Source organism: Brienomyrus brachyistius, chromosome 4 (assembly GCF_023856365.1).
Source record: "Brienomyrus brachyistius isolate T26 chromosome 4, BBRACH_0.4, whole genome shotgun sequence".
NCBI lineage: Eukaryota > Metazoa > Chordata > Actinopteri > Osteoglossiformes > Mormyridae > Brienomyrus > Brienomyrus brachyistius.
Window position 1 is genome coordinate 21,565,716 of NC_064536.1, and position 15,297 is coordinate 21,581,012.

The window sequence follows — 15,297 nt, forward strand, 5'->3', positions numbered from 1 at the left end:
CGTCTGTGTGTGAGAGTGGGAGGAGCTTCCTGCTTCTCAGGCTGCAGTAGGTGTGGTTTTGACTGAGTTCAGACTGAGAAGAGCAGACTGGGCAAACACTGCAGAAGGAGTTTATGAAAAAAATTGTGCAATATACCAGTTATATACCTAACAAACTCAATATTTATTTAGCTTTTTGATTCTAACTGCTACTGACATTGCTTTTCTTCAGCAACCAGGGTTTGTTTTTGTACATACAAAATGGGTAGCAGACAGAAAGGTAGAATAGGTACATTAAGAATGAATCTGTCCATTTATATAAATACATCCATAACGAGATTTATTTATATTTCCATTTATGTTATGACAAAACATCAACATTAATTTATCTCAGAAACAATGAAACGCAGGTTGAAATTGTATATAGTGTGTGGATTTTTGTGTGTCTGACTTGTGTATGATCTGGGTGTCACATTGCAGTGGGAGAAGGACGACCCAAATGCAGACTGTCAGCAAGTATAATCCCTTGCGGGGAAGTTCATTGTGGTAAAAACACACCGGCTAGTACACGCAGACAGACAACAATGACTGAACAGGTAACACAGGCCTAAGAGAGGCTAATATACATGACTAACAAAAGAGTAAACGCAAGGCAGCTGTGGCTGGTTAGCGAGAGGGCAAGAACAAGAGGTAAGGCTAACAAGCTCCAGGTGCGGCTCATTAGTACAGTAGCTACATCCAAGGGAAACACAGGGAGCAGACAAGCAAGACAGGGTTGGACGTGACATTTGCAACTTGTATAATGTCAGACAAACATTCTAAATTTGTGGATGTGTGTTTGGCAATTTATATTATTAATGAAGTTTGAGGCCCATGCAAATTATGGAAGCTTCCCAGGAGATAGTAACAGGATCAGTCATACAGGATACAGTAAAAGATTATCGGTGACAAATGATGGGAGACAAAAATGTATTATTATGCTTTTAATTATTTTTGCTGCATCACATAGGGACTCTGAGAAATAGACAGTTAACTCTTTACCAGCAATAATGTTGTCACGACGTCCGTCGTGGTGAAGAGCGGGGAAGCAAGCACGGGGAACAGGACCCGGGTAAATGGAAGGGGTTTTAATGAGGGAAGCACTAAAAAGGCATGCAGACTCTTAGCAACATCAATGACCAGATTGAGGAAACAGACTTGAACGCAGACTAAATACAGGACATGACATAAGACTAATGGAAAACAGCTGGGCACAATCGGGGAAGCACACATGTTCGATCGGGGGGGGCGTGGCACACACGAGGGCTGGACGATCGGGGCAGGACAAACGTATTCGCGTTTATGTTTCTCATATGCTATAAAATTCAACATAATTATGAGTGTTTTGCTCTTGATTTTCATTTGCATTCAATGTCAGGTACATCACGTTGCTGTGTTAAACGGTAGTCAGCAGAAATATTCGTACCTGGTGACATCAAACGCCATTCCAACAGTCTCAAACCTAACAATTTGGCTTTTGTTATTGACAGAACCAAATCGCTGACCAGATTGTTTAATTCTAACTATGTTACTGTATGAGATGTGGATCACCGGGTGAGCACGGTTCAAAATCCGCATTAATGTCCCTGCCAGTTCCCTGCATTGCAGTTTCATCTGGCTTATCTAAGGTACGTTCCTCTGGTGGTTTCGGAATTGGAAGACTGTGGTCATGTGGCACGAGTCTCATTGCTGAAGGCAGATTAGGGTATTCAACTGACTACTTGTTTTTGGCAGAGAAACCAGACACATTAGTCAAACAGAAGTAACAGTCCGTCACATGGTCTGTTCTTACCATATCATCAGGACAGCAAACGACATTGTCTTTCGAGTGCCTCTGAGTCAGGGTCTCAGACACACTTTCAGTTGTATATTCACCCAATGAGCAGCATCTGTGTATGCAAGCCACTTTCATAGTCTGCTGAGGCAGTGTGAAGCTGGCTCCAGCCTGTCTAGGCAAGCCCAGGCCGCAAGCTTCCACAGAACAGTTTCCAACCTGGCCTGATTCCATTCTCATCTAATTTTCATGATCAGCAGCCAAAAATCTATACCCAACAGTGTTCAACAAGCAAAAACTTTGTTGTGCAGTGTGATTTGTTCATGATTTGTAGTTCAGTAGTAACTGAGTTACTACTAAGTATCAGAGCATGTGAGCAGAGCATGAGCGAGGAACAGGCGGAATTTGGTCAGAGCGTGGAGCGGTTTTTTATATAAGGATGGAGCGGTCGCTCTTTTTCGCTCCAATTTCACTCCGATACTGCTCACACTACGACTCTGAGGCGTGCCCAAATTCTTTTGTAAAATTATCAAGGCTGTTACACAAATTGGCCGAGATGGAATTCACAAAGTATTTCACAAAGGAAACTGATAGGTCATACAAGTGTACTATTCTTATCAAATGTATAGATGAGAATAATGAAGAGCAAGAACAACAATGTGGTGAAACTGTTTCAATGAGTAAAGATTCACTTTGGAATCTAAAAAGACACCTTTCTCGTAAACATGAGAGTGTGCTGCGCGAACACGCAGAGGTCAGAGCAAAATGTGAGTAAGTTTTATATGGTGTACCCGAGTTGTCGGATGTGGAGGGATCATGTTGGCAAGAGAGGGCATCGGTCTTTCCATTCTTGGAACCGGGGAGGTATGTCACCGTGAAATGAAAGCGAGAGAAAAACATAGACCAACGTGCTTGTCGAGGGTTCAGACGTTTAGCTGTCTGTCTGGAGGTATTGCAGGTTCCGGTGGTCAGTAAAGACTTGAAAGGGGTGTTTGGCTCCCTCTAGTCAGTGACGCCACTCCCCAAAGGCCAACTTCATGGCCAGGAGCTCCTAATCGCCAACGTCATAGTTCTGTTCTGCCGGGGAGAGTTTTTTTGAAAAACAGGCATGGGGTGACGATGGTCAGTTACCGGGATTCGTTGTATTAGGATACCTTCTACTCTCGCCTCAGACGCATCCATCTCCAGCTCGAATGGGTCTTCGGGCCGAGGCTGTTGAAAGACGGGGGCGGAGCAGAAGGTCTCTTTCAGTTTATGGAAGGCTAGGTCAGCTTCTAGGGTTCACCTAAATTAGCTGGGGGCGTAGATCAAGATGTCATTTATGTAGACCACCACAAACCTGTTAATCATGTCTTGCAAAGACCGTGTACACGAAAATCTGGAAGACGGAGAGGCTAACCCATATGGTATAACAAGATACAAAATTTACCAGTATGTGTGATGAAGGATATCTTACACTCATCCCCCTCTCGGATGTGGATGAGGTTGTAGGTGCTATGAAGGTCCAACTTGGTAAAGATGGTTGCTCTTCACAGATGTTCTAGGGTGGAAGGAATGAGTGGGAGTGGTTCTCGTCGTTTGATGGTGACCGCATCAAGCGATCTATAATCTATACAGGGACGTAACCCTCCATCCTCCATCCTTCTTCTTAATGAAGAAGAAACCAGCTGTAATTGGTGAGGTAGAAGGGTGGATGATACCTTGCGCTACGGAGTCCTGAATATACTCCTCCAGGGCGGCTTCTTCAGCCTGGGATAGGGGGTACAATCGACCTTTTGGAAAGGGGGCACCTTCAATAAGGTCGATGGAACAGTCGCAGTCTCTGTGAGGGGGTAGTCAGAAGGCCAGGGTCTTTCTGAAGACATCATGATAGTCTCGGTAGGCATCAAGGATGGTGGAGAGGTCCTCTGGTTGGGGGCTCTCCACTTGTGAGGCCCGACAGGAGATGGAGCAGCACCTAGAAAGACACCTGGGAGACCAGGATATGAGTTCTCCTGTAGCCCAGCTAATACGAGGGTCGTGATCCCTGAGCCAGGGGAGCCCCAGGATTTAGAGGATCTTGTGAGCTGGGGAGGATCAGAAAGGTTAGCACCTCTGAGTGTAAGACCCCAACCAGGAGGGACACAGGTCCGGAATGGTAAGTGATTTGGTTTTCCACTGATCCCAAGGACAGCTATGGGTTGGCAAAGAGGGTTTATGTGGAATATCCAGCTATCCAGCGATATTATGTGTTTGTGAAATATATGGAGAAGCATGTGAGCCTACCTTGGGTGTTGACTCCAGGCGGGGAGGATGGACTGAGCAGGAGTGTAGAACATTTCCGGAGTCTAGACAACAGATCTTGTTCTGTGCGGCGTTTCCGTTCGGCCTGGGTAAGCGGAGATTTCCCGAGTTGCATGGGCTCTGGGGACTCGGCAGGGGTGATGTCAGTCAGTTCCAGGAGTCGGGTTTGTCGGTGATGATGTTCGCGCATGTTGTTATTCAGAGTGACGGACAATTGAATATAGTCCGTGAGAGAAGAGTTTGTCCTGCACTTCCAGGGTAAGCACTCGACGGTACAGGATACAGAGGCAGTCTTCCGGCCAGCGCAGTCCTGCGGCGAGAGTACGAAACTCCAGGGAGAAGTCCACAATGGTCCTTGTCCCTTGTCTGAGGTCTACTAGCCGTTCAACCAGACTGCTCTCTACAGTGGGATGATCGAACAGCTCCTTAAATGCCTTTTAGAAATCTCGTGCTGATTTGAGCAAGGGGCTGTCATCTGTCCATAAGGCTGTCGCCCAATCGCAGGCTTGCCCAGTCAGCAGCGAGATACCAAACCTGATGCATGCAGTTTCCTCCTGGAATTGCTTAAGGTGTTCCTCTATATAGAGTCCACATTGCATCGGGAAAGCTTCACATTAGTCAGGATTACCATCATACTTGTCGGGCAATGCAACAGGAACCGGGAGAGCTGAGCGGGGCGGAGACTCAGGAAGCCGAGACTGACTTGCCTTCTGCTTGAGGAGTTGCGACACTAGGGAGGTAAGGTTTTCCCCCTGTTGTTGAAGGTGTTGGTTCTCCGCGGGGTCCATCTTCTTGCGGCAAAGTATTTTGTCACCTCGGCCGAGCAGGAAGGAGCCAGACCCCAGCATTTATGAAAAGATAATACTTTTTCTGAGCTCTCACCCTCATCTACAAAATGTGTAATTGAGAACTGGGTTTATTGAAGAAATATTGTGATTGTTAATGGAACACTATTGCATGGTAACTCGGCTGCTATTAATTAATCTCAGGTGTATGTCTATGATATTGCATTTCATATATTTAACAGAATTATATGTTTATTATTACGTGTTTTATTAGATATTAGTTAGTTGCTTGTTATTATTGTGTGTATATTAATTGAGGTGACACTATGCATAACTGGATTGTGGATTGTTTATTGGTGTCTCAATAAACAGTTACTTCCTCACCTTGGGGGTGTTTTTCGTACATGGATTACATGTTTAGCCGGATGCAATTGTTGACGATTTGGCATGATCCTGGATCTGTCGGTTTTTTTAAAACTCTTGCTGGATGTGTTGTCATAGCAGCACATCCAAATCCTCAAACCTGCTCGGAGCAGGTTAGTTCCGTGTCCGTGCATGGAAATCCGTTCAGTCATGATGGCCTCACCATTCATGGATGAGCGACCAATTGTAATCAGTGCACAAATAAAAAGCAGGGAATTTCACATTGAGAGGGCTTTGCACGATCGGCAAGATACTTTATCGTTGCCGGATGATATTCTTTTAGAAAGATACAGCTTCAGCCGAGATGGAATATTATATCTTACAGATTTATTATGACTGAACGGATTTCCATGCACGGACACTGATTAAGTGTGTGAACTTAATCAAATAACCCCTATGAAGAAGCAAAGCATGGACACACGATTTCCCTTGCCCGGACGCGGGTCACCGGGGCCCCCCCCTGGAGCCAGGCCTGGGGGTGGGGCTCGAGGGCGAGCGCCTGGTGGCCAGGCCTACACTCATGGGGCCTGGTCGGGCACAGCCCGAACAAGGCACGTGGGTCCCCCCTCCAATGGGCTCACCACCCATGGGAGGGGCCATAGGGGTCAGGTGCGATGCAAGCTGGGCGGCAGCCAAAGGCGTGGACCTTGGCGGTCCGATCCTCGGCTGCAGAAGCTAGCTCTAGGGACATGGAATGTCACCTCTCTGATGGGGAAGGAGCCTGAGCTGGTGCGCGAGGTTACGAAGTTCCGGCTAGATATAGTCGGGCTCACCACGACGCACGGCTTGGGCTCTGGAACCAGTCTCCTTGAGGGGGGTTGGACCCTTTTCCACTCTGGAGTTGCCCACGGGGAGAAGCGCCGAGCGGGGGTGGGCATACTTATTGCCCCCTGGCTGGGTGCCTGTACGTTGGGGTTTACCGCAGAGGACAAGAGGGTAGCCTCCCTTCGCCTTTGGGTGGGGGGACGGGTCCTGACTGTTGTTTGCGCTTATGCGCCAAACGGCAGTTCAGAATACCCACTCTTTTTGGAGTCCTTGGAAGGGGTGTTGGAAAGCGCTCCTCCTGGGGACTCTATTGTTCTGCTGGGGGACTTCAATGCTCATGTGGGCAATGACAGTAAGACCTAGAGGGGCGTGATTGGGAGGAACCTGAACCCGACCTGAACCCGAGCGGTGCTTTGTTGTTGGACTTCTGTGCTCGTCATGGATTGTCCATAATGAACACCATGTTCAAACATAAGGGTGTCCACGTGTACGCTTGGCACCAGGACACCCTAGGCCGCAGTTGGATGATTGAATTTGTAGTCGTGTCGTCGGACTTGCGGCCGCATGTCTTGGACACTCGGGTGAAGAGAGGGGCGGAGCTGTCAACTGATCACTACCTGGTGGTGGGTTGGCTCCGCTGGTGGTGGAGGAAGCCGGCCAGGCCTGGCAGGCCCAAGCATATAGTGAGGGTCTGCTGGGAACGTCTGGCGGAACCCCCTGTCAGGAGGAGTTTCAACTCCTACCTCCGGCAGAACTTCTCCCATATCACGGGGGAGGCGGGGGACATTGAGTCCGAATGGGCCATGTTCCGCGCCTCCACTGTGAAGGTGGCTGACCGGAGCTGCGGCCGTAAGGTGGTCGGTTCCTGTCGCGGCGGCAATCCTCGAACCCGCTGGTGGACACCAGTGGTGAGGGATGCCGTCAAGCTGAAGAAGGAGTCCTACCGGGCCTTTTTGGCCTGTGGGACTCCAGACGCAGCTGACGGCTACCGGCAGGCCAAGCGGGATGCGGCTTTGGAGGTTGCTGAGGCAAAAACACGGGTGTGGGAGGAGTTTGGCGAGGCCATGGAAAACGACTTCCGGACGGCTTCGAGGAGGTTCTGGTCCACCATCCAGCGGCTCAGGGCGGGTAAGCGGTGCAACATCAACACTGTTTATGGTGGGGATGGTGCGCTGCTGACCTCAACTCGGGACGTTCTGGGTCGGTGGAGAGAATACTTCGAAGACCTTCTCAATCCCACCGACACGCCTTCCGTAATGGAAGCAGGGTGTGGGGACTTGGGGGTGGACTCGCCTATCTCTGGGGCGGAGGTCGCTGAGGTGGTTAAAAAGCTCCTCGGTGGCCGGGCCCCGGGGGTGGATGAGATCCGCCTGGAGTTCCTCAAAGCTCTGGATGTTGCGGAGCTGTCCTGGTTGACATGCATCTGCGGTATCGCGTGGACATCGGGGGCAGTGCCTCTGGACTGGCAGACCAGGGTGGTGGTCCCCCTCTTTAAGAAGGGGGACCGGAGGGTGTGCTCCAACTATAGGGGGATCACAGTCCTCAGCCGCCCTGGTAAGGTCTATTCGGGGGTCCTGGAGAGGAGGGTCCGCCGGATTGTTGAACCTCAGATTCAGGAGGAGCAGTGTGGTTTTCGCCCTGGCCGTGGAACAGTGGACCAGCTCTATACTCTCAGCAGGGTTTTGGAGGGCTCATGGGAGTTTGCCCGACCAGTCTACATGTGCTTTGTGGACTTGGAGAAGGCATTCGACCGTGTCCCTCGGGGAGTCCTGTGGGGGGTGCTCCGGGAGTATGGGGTACCGGGCTTCCTTTTAAGGACGGTTCAGTCCCTGTATGACTGGTGCCAGAGCCTGGTCCGCATGGGCGGCAATAAGTCGGACTCGTTTCCAGTGAGGGTTGGACTCCGTTAGGGCTGCCCTTTGTCACCGATTCTGTTCATAGTTTTTATGGACAGAATTTCTAGGCGCAGCCAGGGCGTTGAGGGTGTCCGGTTTGGTGGCCTTAGGATTAGGTCTCTGCTTTTTGCAGATGATGTGGTTCTGTTGGTCTCATCGGACCGTGACCTTAGACTCTCATTGGGACGGTTCGCAGCCGAGTGTGAAGCGGCTGGGATGAGGATCAGCACCTCCAAATCCGAGACCATGGTTCTCAGCTGGAAAAGGGTAGAATGCTCTCTCCGGGTTGGGGATGGGGTCCTTCCCCAAGTGGAGGAGTTTAAGTTTCTCGGGGTCTTGTTCACGAGTGGGGGAACAATGGAGCGGGAGATCGACAGGCGGATCGATGCGGCGTCAGCAGTGATGTGGGCTCTGCATCGGTCTGTCATGGTGAAGAGAGAGCTGAGCCAAAAGGCGAAGCTCTCGATTTACCAGTCGATCTACGTTCCTACCCTCACCTATGGTCATGAGCTCTGGGTAGTGACCGAAAGAACGAGATCGCGGGTACAAGTGGCCGAAATGAGTTTCCCCCGCAGGGTGGCTGGGCTCTCCCTTAAAGATAGGGTGAGGAGCTCAGTCATTCGGGAGGGACTCAGAGTAGAGCCGCTGCTCCTCCGCATCGAGAGGAGCCAGATGAGGTGGCTCGGGCATCTGATTAGGATGCCTCCTGGACGCCTCCCTGGTGAAGTGTTCTGGGCATGTCCCACTGGGAGGAGGCCCCGGGGAAGACCCAGGACACGCTGGAGAGACTATGTCTCTCGGCTGGCCTGGGAACGCCTCGGGGTCCCCCCAGAGGAGCTGGATGAAGTGGCCGGGGAGAGGGAAGTCTGGGTCTCCCTGCTGAGGACTGCTGCCCCCGCGACCCGACCCCAGATTCAGCGGTAGATGATGGATGGATAGATGGATGGATGGATAAAATTTTATGCCTGATATCAACAATTGGTATTTTGACTAGTTAAAAGTGAATTCCTGATATCAGAAATAGGCACTTTAGTTCAAACTCCCTTTGAAATACATGAGAGAAATGTTTTGAATCTCACTAGCTAAAATAAAATTTCTGATGTCAAGAACTGGCATTAACTACTGTAGTTAACACTGAATTTTCGATATCAGTGGCATGCATTTTATCCAAATTCAAATTTCTGACATCAGAAATACACATTATAACTAGTTGCATTCTGAATATTAATGTGGAAATTGGAAATAAATGTGTGATATCTTCCGGAAATTAAACCTAAAACAGCTTACCATGTTTCAACTGACACTGAATCCATCGTGTTTCTAGGTGAATCATAAAAACACTGTTTTGAATTCCGATTTTCATACAGATGCTACATACCTGTACTACATCCCCAGTGGAACTGCCTGAACAGGACGCTTACCTAATTGGACATCAGAGAGTGAAGGAATCCGGCAAAAAAGCAGAAGAATATGTATTTGTTCTTAAACTCATTGGGTCATTCCTACGAACTCATTACCGCAACAATTCCCTCTATTTTTCAAAATTAGTTTGACGACAGACTCACATTATATTATCATTTGAAATGTCGATTTTGTTTCTGTTGTAGTTAATTGGTTGCAAAACAATCAAAGAGATCAAACTACATCACATTATACTAAATGACTGTGTTACAGGTACCGTACAGGGGCACCAAGATAAGTTCCTGAAAAAAGAAGAGAAATGCTGATGCAAGGCAAGAGCGTGTCGATGCTTCCGAGTTTTCTGCAGTTATGTTTATTAAACACTCTTTTCAGCAAATCCATGTCATCTTTCATGTCAGGTTTACATACAATGCATGTTCAATGTCTTTTAGCATAAGGATAATTGTTACGAAAGCAAAGCATGGTGCAGGGAGAAAAAATGAGGTGACGATCCACTGGCAGCTCAGATATAAGGGGGTTTATTACTCAAACTAAAACACTGGGAAAAAACTACGAAGGAAAAGATCCACGAGGTGTCAAAAAGCAAAATATGGAAAAGAAATACTAACTACAAGAAATGTCAAGGGAACACATGGAACGAGAACTGGCAGGGAACAAAATACAAAAATTATACAATACAGGGTAACGTGTAATATTCTAACATCACCGAGGGGTTTACAGGTTGCCGCACGCTCAGCTCATTGAGCCATGCAGCAGTCAGGGGAGCTGGGGAAACACACAAAGGGCTTGGACAACAGGGAGGACAGAATGGCCAGCGACACCTGCTGGCCAAACAGGGAGAAGACATTAACAAAATTGGGAAAAACAGATGCTGACCCAAGAGTTAATATCCCTTTCCAAGGTTAATACAAATACACCTGGATCACACTGCATAACATATATATTCAAATTTCCATACTATGGTCTATTCTATGCCATCTGTCATAAATCATATAAAAACTATGGTATAATTTACCAATTATTGTTTAGAATACATATATGAACTTCTGCCATTGGTCCGGTACACTGTCTGTCGGATGTTACAGGCAAAACTCACAAACTGTAAGTTTATAAGTATTAATTCAACACTGTACTGCAAGGAATGCTCATAATTAATAACAATTCTACACTGTTGGAATTTCAGGTTTCTCATTAACATATCAAACACTGTCCGTTTCCATATAAACTCACAAGGTATAAATAGTTTTGCAATAGTTTTACTTGGGGCGAGAAAGTGTGTGTACTGAGCTAGTCAGTAAACATGAATAATAGCTCATACAACCAGGGGTGGGGGGGACACTGGGACAATTCCAGGGGGAACTGAGTGACAGGGACCCTGAAAAATTTGGAAAATACCTGGATTAGTCTAGACTGGGAGGCCCAATATGATATATGTGTAAATGCTGCAATTGGGAGAACACTTGTGCGCCGAGCTAACTAACTTAATTAAGCTCGTGCCCATAGCTTCCAGAAAAGGCTCTGGACGCCCTGCGACCCAGAAGGATAAGCGGTTTGGAAAATGGATGGAGGTTAAGGCAGAAAAAATTAAGCCCCCACACACATATTTCCTAACTGCACATTTTGCTGACTGAAAGAATCAAACTTGGGTTCAGTTAAACGTTAAGTCAGGTTTAATTATAATTGAAATGTTTAGATGCATACAGGTATTTTCTGGTCAGTACAAAGACAAACACAACATCACAGTCTCTGTGTGTTTGCATGTTCTGCCCGTGTCTGTATGGCTGTTCTCTAGATAAACTGGTACCTGTAAATTGTCCACAGTGTGTGATGATGTGTGAGTGGCTGCTCTGTGATGGACTGGCTTCCCGTCCATGGTGTCCGCAGCGCTGGAGGACACACCTTGGCTTTAACTGTGCACTGATTCTGGAATCACTGCCTGCTTCTATCTTTATAATCTCAGATGGTGCAGTTTTAGGGCTCACTGGGGTAAAATGAAGGTCCATTCTATATATGACAGAGCCAAGAGCCCTCAGCAAACAGTTCTCTGCCAATAGTTATGTTTTCTAGTATTAATTACTTAGTTAATTTTTGAGATACCTTTAACAGCCTGTTAACATACTCAGCACAATTTGGCTGTACTGCTGCAAAGATAAAATGCAGGATAGAGGGGCTCAGTGAACGTGGTCTGGACCCTGTGCAGGAGGGTCACTGTGTCAGAGATGCTGTAGAAAGACACAGTTCCTGCCCTGTGATCCAGGTACACTCCTATCCTGGAGGAGGGGGGGTCAGGTAGTGCAGTTTGCACAGTATTATGCCAGAATGAGTAACTGGAGTCTAAGCAGTACAAACACCAGGACTTGTCATTGCATCCAAGCCTGCTGTTGTCAGCCCATCCTTTCCTGCTGATCCCTTTATATGTGACAGCTATACCAATCGAACGCCCGCTCCACTCAACCTCCCAGTAGCAGCGTCCAGTCAGACCCTCTGTACACGGCACTTGGGAGTCACATCTCTCCTGGTGATCAGGATATGACTGTGTCTCTCTCTTCCATGTCACCACTCTGTTCCCCTCAGACAGATGAAGGTTTCTGTTTGCTGTGTTGGGGTCCAGAGTGAGCCGACATGAATCTGATGGAGGAAAAGATCAGAAAGTGATGGTTTGGTATCATTCACTCCTTATATTGAACACCTAGAAAACTATATATAATGAAGTATATCCTTTTATGTTCATATGGTTCTAGTCACAAAATGGATGCCTCAGAGAACAACATGATAAGCAAAATAATATTAAACATCAGCAGTCACACTGTAAACAGATTCAAAGGCTCCTGACATAAATATGAAAGACCAGGAGGGAGCAGGAGAGAGAAAGAGAAGCTTCACATACAGAAGAAAATGAAACACAATAAAACACAGTAAAACAGACTCCACTTCATACAGGGAGAGAGAAGCGAGTGTGTGAACAGACTCACAGTGTAAGAATTCTGCTCTGGTCCTGGGCACTAATACTGGTAGGACGGTGTCTTTGGTAACTAGAAGGAGACAGAGAGAAACAGGGATGTGAGTAAAAGGAATTTACTTGTGGGAGATGGACGTCACTCACTGTGGAGACACCAGCAGTAGGGTATTATCATTATGAGGGACAATAACAGGCATTTTCACAAACTGCAAATCATACTACATTAAACACAATACAAATTTTCGGATTCTATAATTTAAAAGAAACATGATTTGTGTGATCTGGGTTTTGCAGCCTGTAAAATGTAGATCTCTTTTAAAGGTTTGCACAAAGATTTTATTTTATTGAAACAGAAACTGACTTGGTCACACAAACATGAGGCTGACTGCACTGCATACTCTCTCTGCATGGTCTATATTAACATAAACAGACTGGAAGATGCAGAGTATTTATTTCTTAACCTGGGCGATGCAACTCTGCTGTCTTCTTTTCGCAAACATTTTCCAGTTGATCCTTCAGTTCAGAAACCACCTTCCTCACGTTCTCAAAAGAGCAGCGTGGATAGACAGAGATTCTGGGTCCAAATCCAACTTCAGGGACAACAGGAAGACTCTGCCAACTCTACAGACACACAGTAAACTGCTTCATCAACACCAATATGTATTGTAATCAAATTAATAGAAATATTTACTTCTGTCAAATGATAAAGTAAGCTGAATGTATATGACCTTGCATATCTATTCTAAATTTCTGGTTCTCATATTGTTAAGGTACCTCTTCTGTTACCTGGAGGAAATGGATGTGATCCTCTGTGTGTGAAAGCTGCTCCAGCTCAGAGTGTCTCCTCTTCAGTTCATCAATCTCCTGCTTCAGTCTCTCCATGTCTCTCTCAGCCTGACTCACTGCAGCCTTCGCCTCATCTTTGATCATCTGTGTCACCTTAGAGCGTCTTCTCTGGATGGAGCGGATCATCTCATTGAAGATTCTCTCGTTGTCTTCCACAACTGACTGTGCCGATCTCTGTTGATAAATGACCAGATTAGCCAGAATTTATGACAATCTCCCACTTTTTTCAGCAACTCTTTTTGGAAAAAAGCTTTCAGAATACCAAATCTTATCTTGATAAAGAAAAACAATTTGACGAGAACATACAAGAAGTTAGGCTGATCACTGTTTAAAAGCAGCTGCAGGCAATTGCATCACGATAAGTAACAAACATTACAATACGCTAATGTATTAGTTTGCGGGGGGTAGATAGTCAGCACTAGAAATTCCAAAGCCTTAAATATTAGAGAATGTCAGGCCTGCTAATTGTTTGTCCAACCTCTCGTTCCAACCCTCGTGTGATTCACTCCCGCTGCCTCCTGATTGATCCTTTGTTAATCCTGCTTATAAGTGCTTCCTTGGTTTGTGTGCCTTAGCCTCCCATGTTTCGATCCGCATGAATCCTGTTTGTTTACAGTTCTATCAAGTTTCCCTTTCTGTTAATCCTGTAAACCCTGTTTGTTTGCCCTTAGTTTTGCCCCATTGTCCTAAGTTCTGTCTTGTACCGTGACAATAGCACATTAATGCAAATCCACCATTTCAAAGATCAATGAACTTTTAATTCTTCATAATATTCAGACATTGGAATGGGAATGGGAAAAAATGTGTTATTTATAATTATCGTTTAGTTGAAATTTATTGTCCTATCTTATTTTATTTCAGCTTATGGAAATGTTTTCATTAACAAACATAACCCTGTCTTATGTACACAGTACATGGTTAGTTTTAGTAAAAACTTTATTTATTCTTACAAAATCCAAACCATACTTCATAGACGAGATTCTCTTGGGGGTGCACTGGCGGTAGAAGTACGAAGATTCCGAACCACGGCCAGTCGGCCATTGTGTTGTACGCACTGGGGTATCCATGCTTTCACATCAAGTATGAATCAGCCCTGAGTAGCGCTTGTAACACAGACAGCAGATGAGAGGGCAGAAGCAGGGCAACTGGCTAAAATGTTGAAGACATTCATTCTTATGTAAACACAATTTGTTAATATCAAGGTCAAATAAAGTTAGCAAGACCATATTAACATCCAGCTGTTGATAAAATATCACCCCTTACCAGTGTGGGGTTTTGACACAACCAATACATCACAGTCATCACTAGGCCTATCACAATAATTATGTTATTGACTTATCACACAATATATGGATCTATTGGATTTAGGTCATGTGAGCGTAGGTGCCAGTCAATGGTATCAGTTCCTTCATCCTCCAGGAACTGCCTACATGCTCTCGCCACATGAGGCCGTGCATTGTCATGCACCAGAAGGAACCCAGGACCCACTGCACAAGGCATATGGTCTGACAATAGGTTGCCGTAGAGGTCTGTGCGTCCCTCCATGAATATGCCTTCCTAGACCATCACTGACCCATCACCAAACCAGTCATTCTAAACAATGTTACATGCAACAAAACATTTTCCACAATTTCTCCAGACCTATTAATGCCTGTCACATGTGCTGACGGTGAACCTGCTCTCGTCTATGAAAAGCACAGGGAGCCAGTGGCAGACCAACCAATTCTGGTATTCTATGGTAAATTCCAATCAAGCTCCGCGGTGCCGGGAACACAGGGCCAATTGCGGACATCAGGTCCTCAAGCCACCCTCATGAAGTCTGTTTCTGATTGCTGGGTCATAGACATTCACACCAGTGGCCTGCTGGAGGTCATTTTGTAGGCTCTGGCAGTGCTCATCCTGTTCCTCTTTGCACAAAGGAGCAGATACCAATCCTATTGATGGGTAAGGTCCTTGCTAGGGTCATCGTTAACAGGATCCATGATCATTTGCTTGCCTGTCAGTGACCGGAGCAGTCTGGTTTTACGCCTAAGAAGCCTACCATGAACTGTATCCATACACTGAGGGTTCTCATTGCACACAAGCCACATATCGGCAGTGGTTCTTTGCAGCCTTTGCCGATTTTCG

General features: G+C 46.5%; 2 protein-coding genes across 5 annotated transcripts in view; both read right to left on the reverse strand.

Moving 5' to 3' along the window:
- LOC125740057 (tripartite motif-containing protein 16-like) overlaps positions 1–15,297 on the reverse strand; it is an 81,728-nt gene that overhangs the window by 44,888 nt on the left and 21,543 nt on the right. The window contains exon 7 of one of the 2 annotated variants that reach the window (XR_007397431.1): positions 9,699–11,169. The exons of the other annotated variant lie outside the window; for it this stretch is intronic. The gene's annotated coding sequence lies outside the window, so the exon portion shown is untranslated. Of the gene's footprint in view, positions 1–9,698; positions 11,170–15,297 lie in introns of those variants that run through there. 2 annotated transcript variants of the gene reach the window in all.
- The window catches only part of LOC125740056 (tripartite motif-containing protein 16-like), a 61,008-nt gene that overhangs the window by 43,663 nt on the left and 2,048 nt on the right, over positions 1–15,297 (reverse strand). For 2 of the 3 annotated variants that reach the window (XR_007397430.1, XR_007397429.1), the window contains exons 3-6: positions 13,111–13,344; positions 12,786–12,945; positions 12,338–12,397; positions 11,265–11,993 (exon numbers count right to left, since the gene is read on the reverse strand). Coding sequence is in view for 1 of the 3 variants with exons in the window: in XM_049010759.1 (XP_048866716.1) it covers positions 11,485–11,993; positions 12,338–12,397; positions 12,786–12,945; positions 13,111–13,344 (963 nt within the window). In the remaining 2 variants the exon portion in view is untranslated. Of the gene's footprint in view, positions 1–9,698; positions 11,994–12,337; positions 12,398–12,785; positions 12,946–13,110; positions 13,345–15,297 lie in introns of those variants that run through there. The other variant, XM_049010759.1, reaches the window with a different exon arrangement.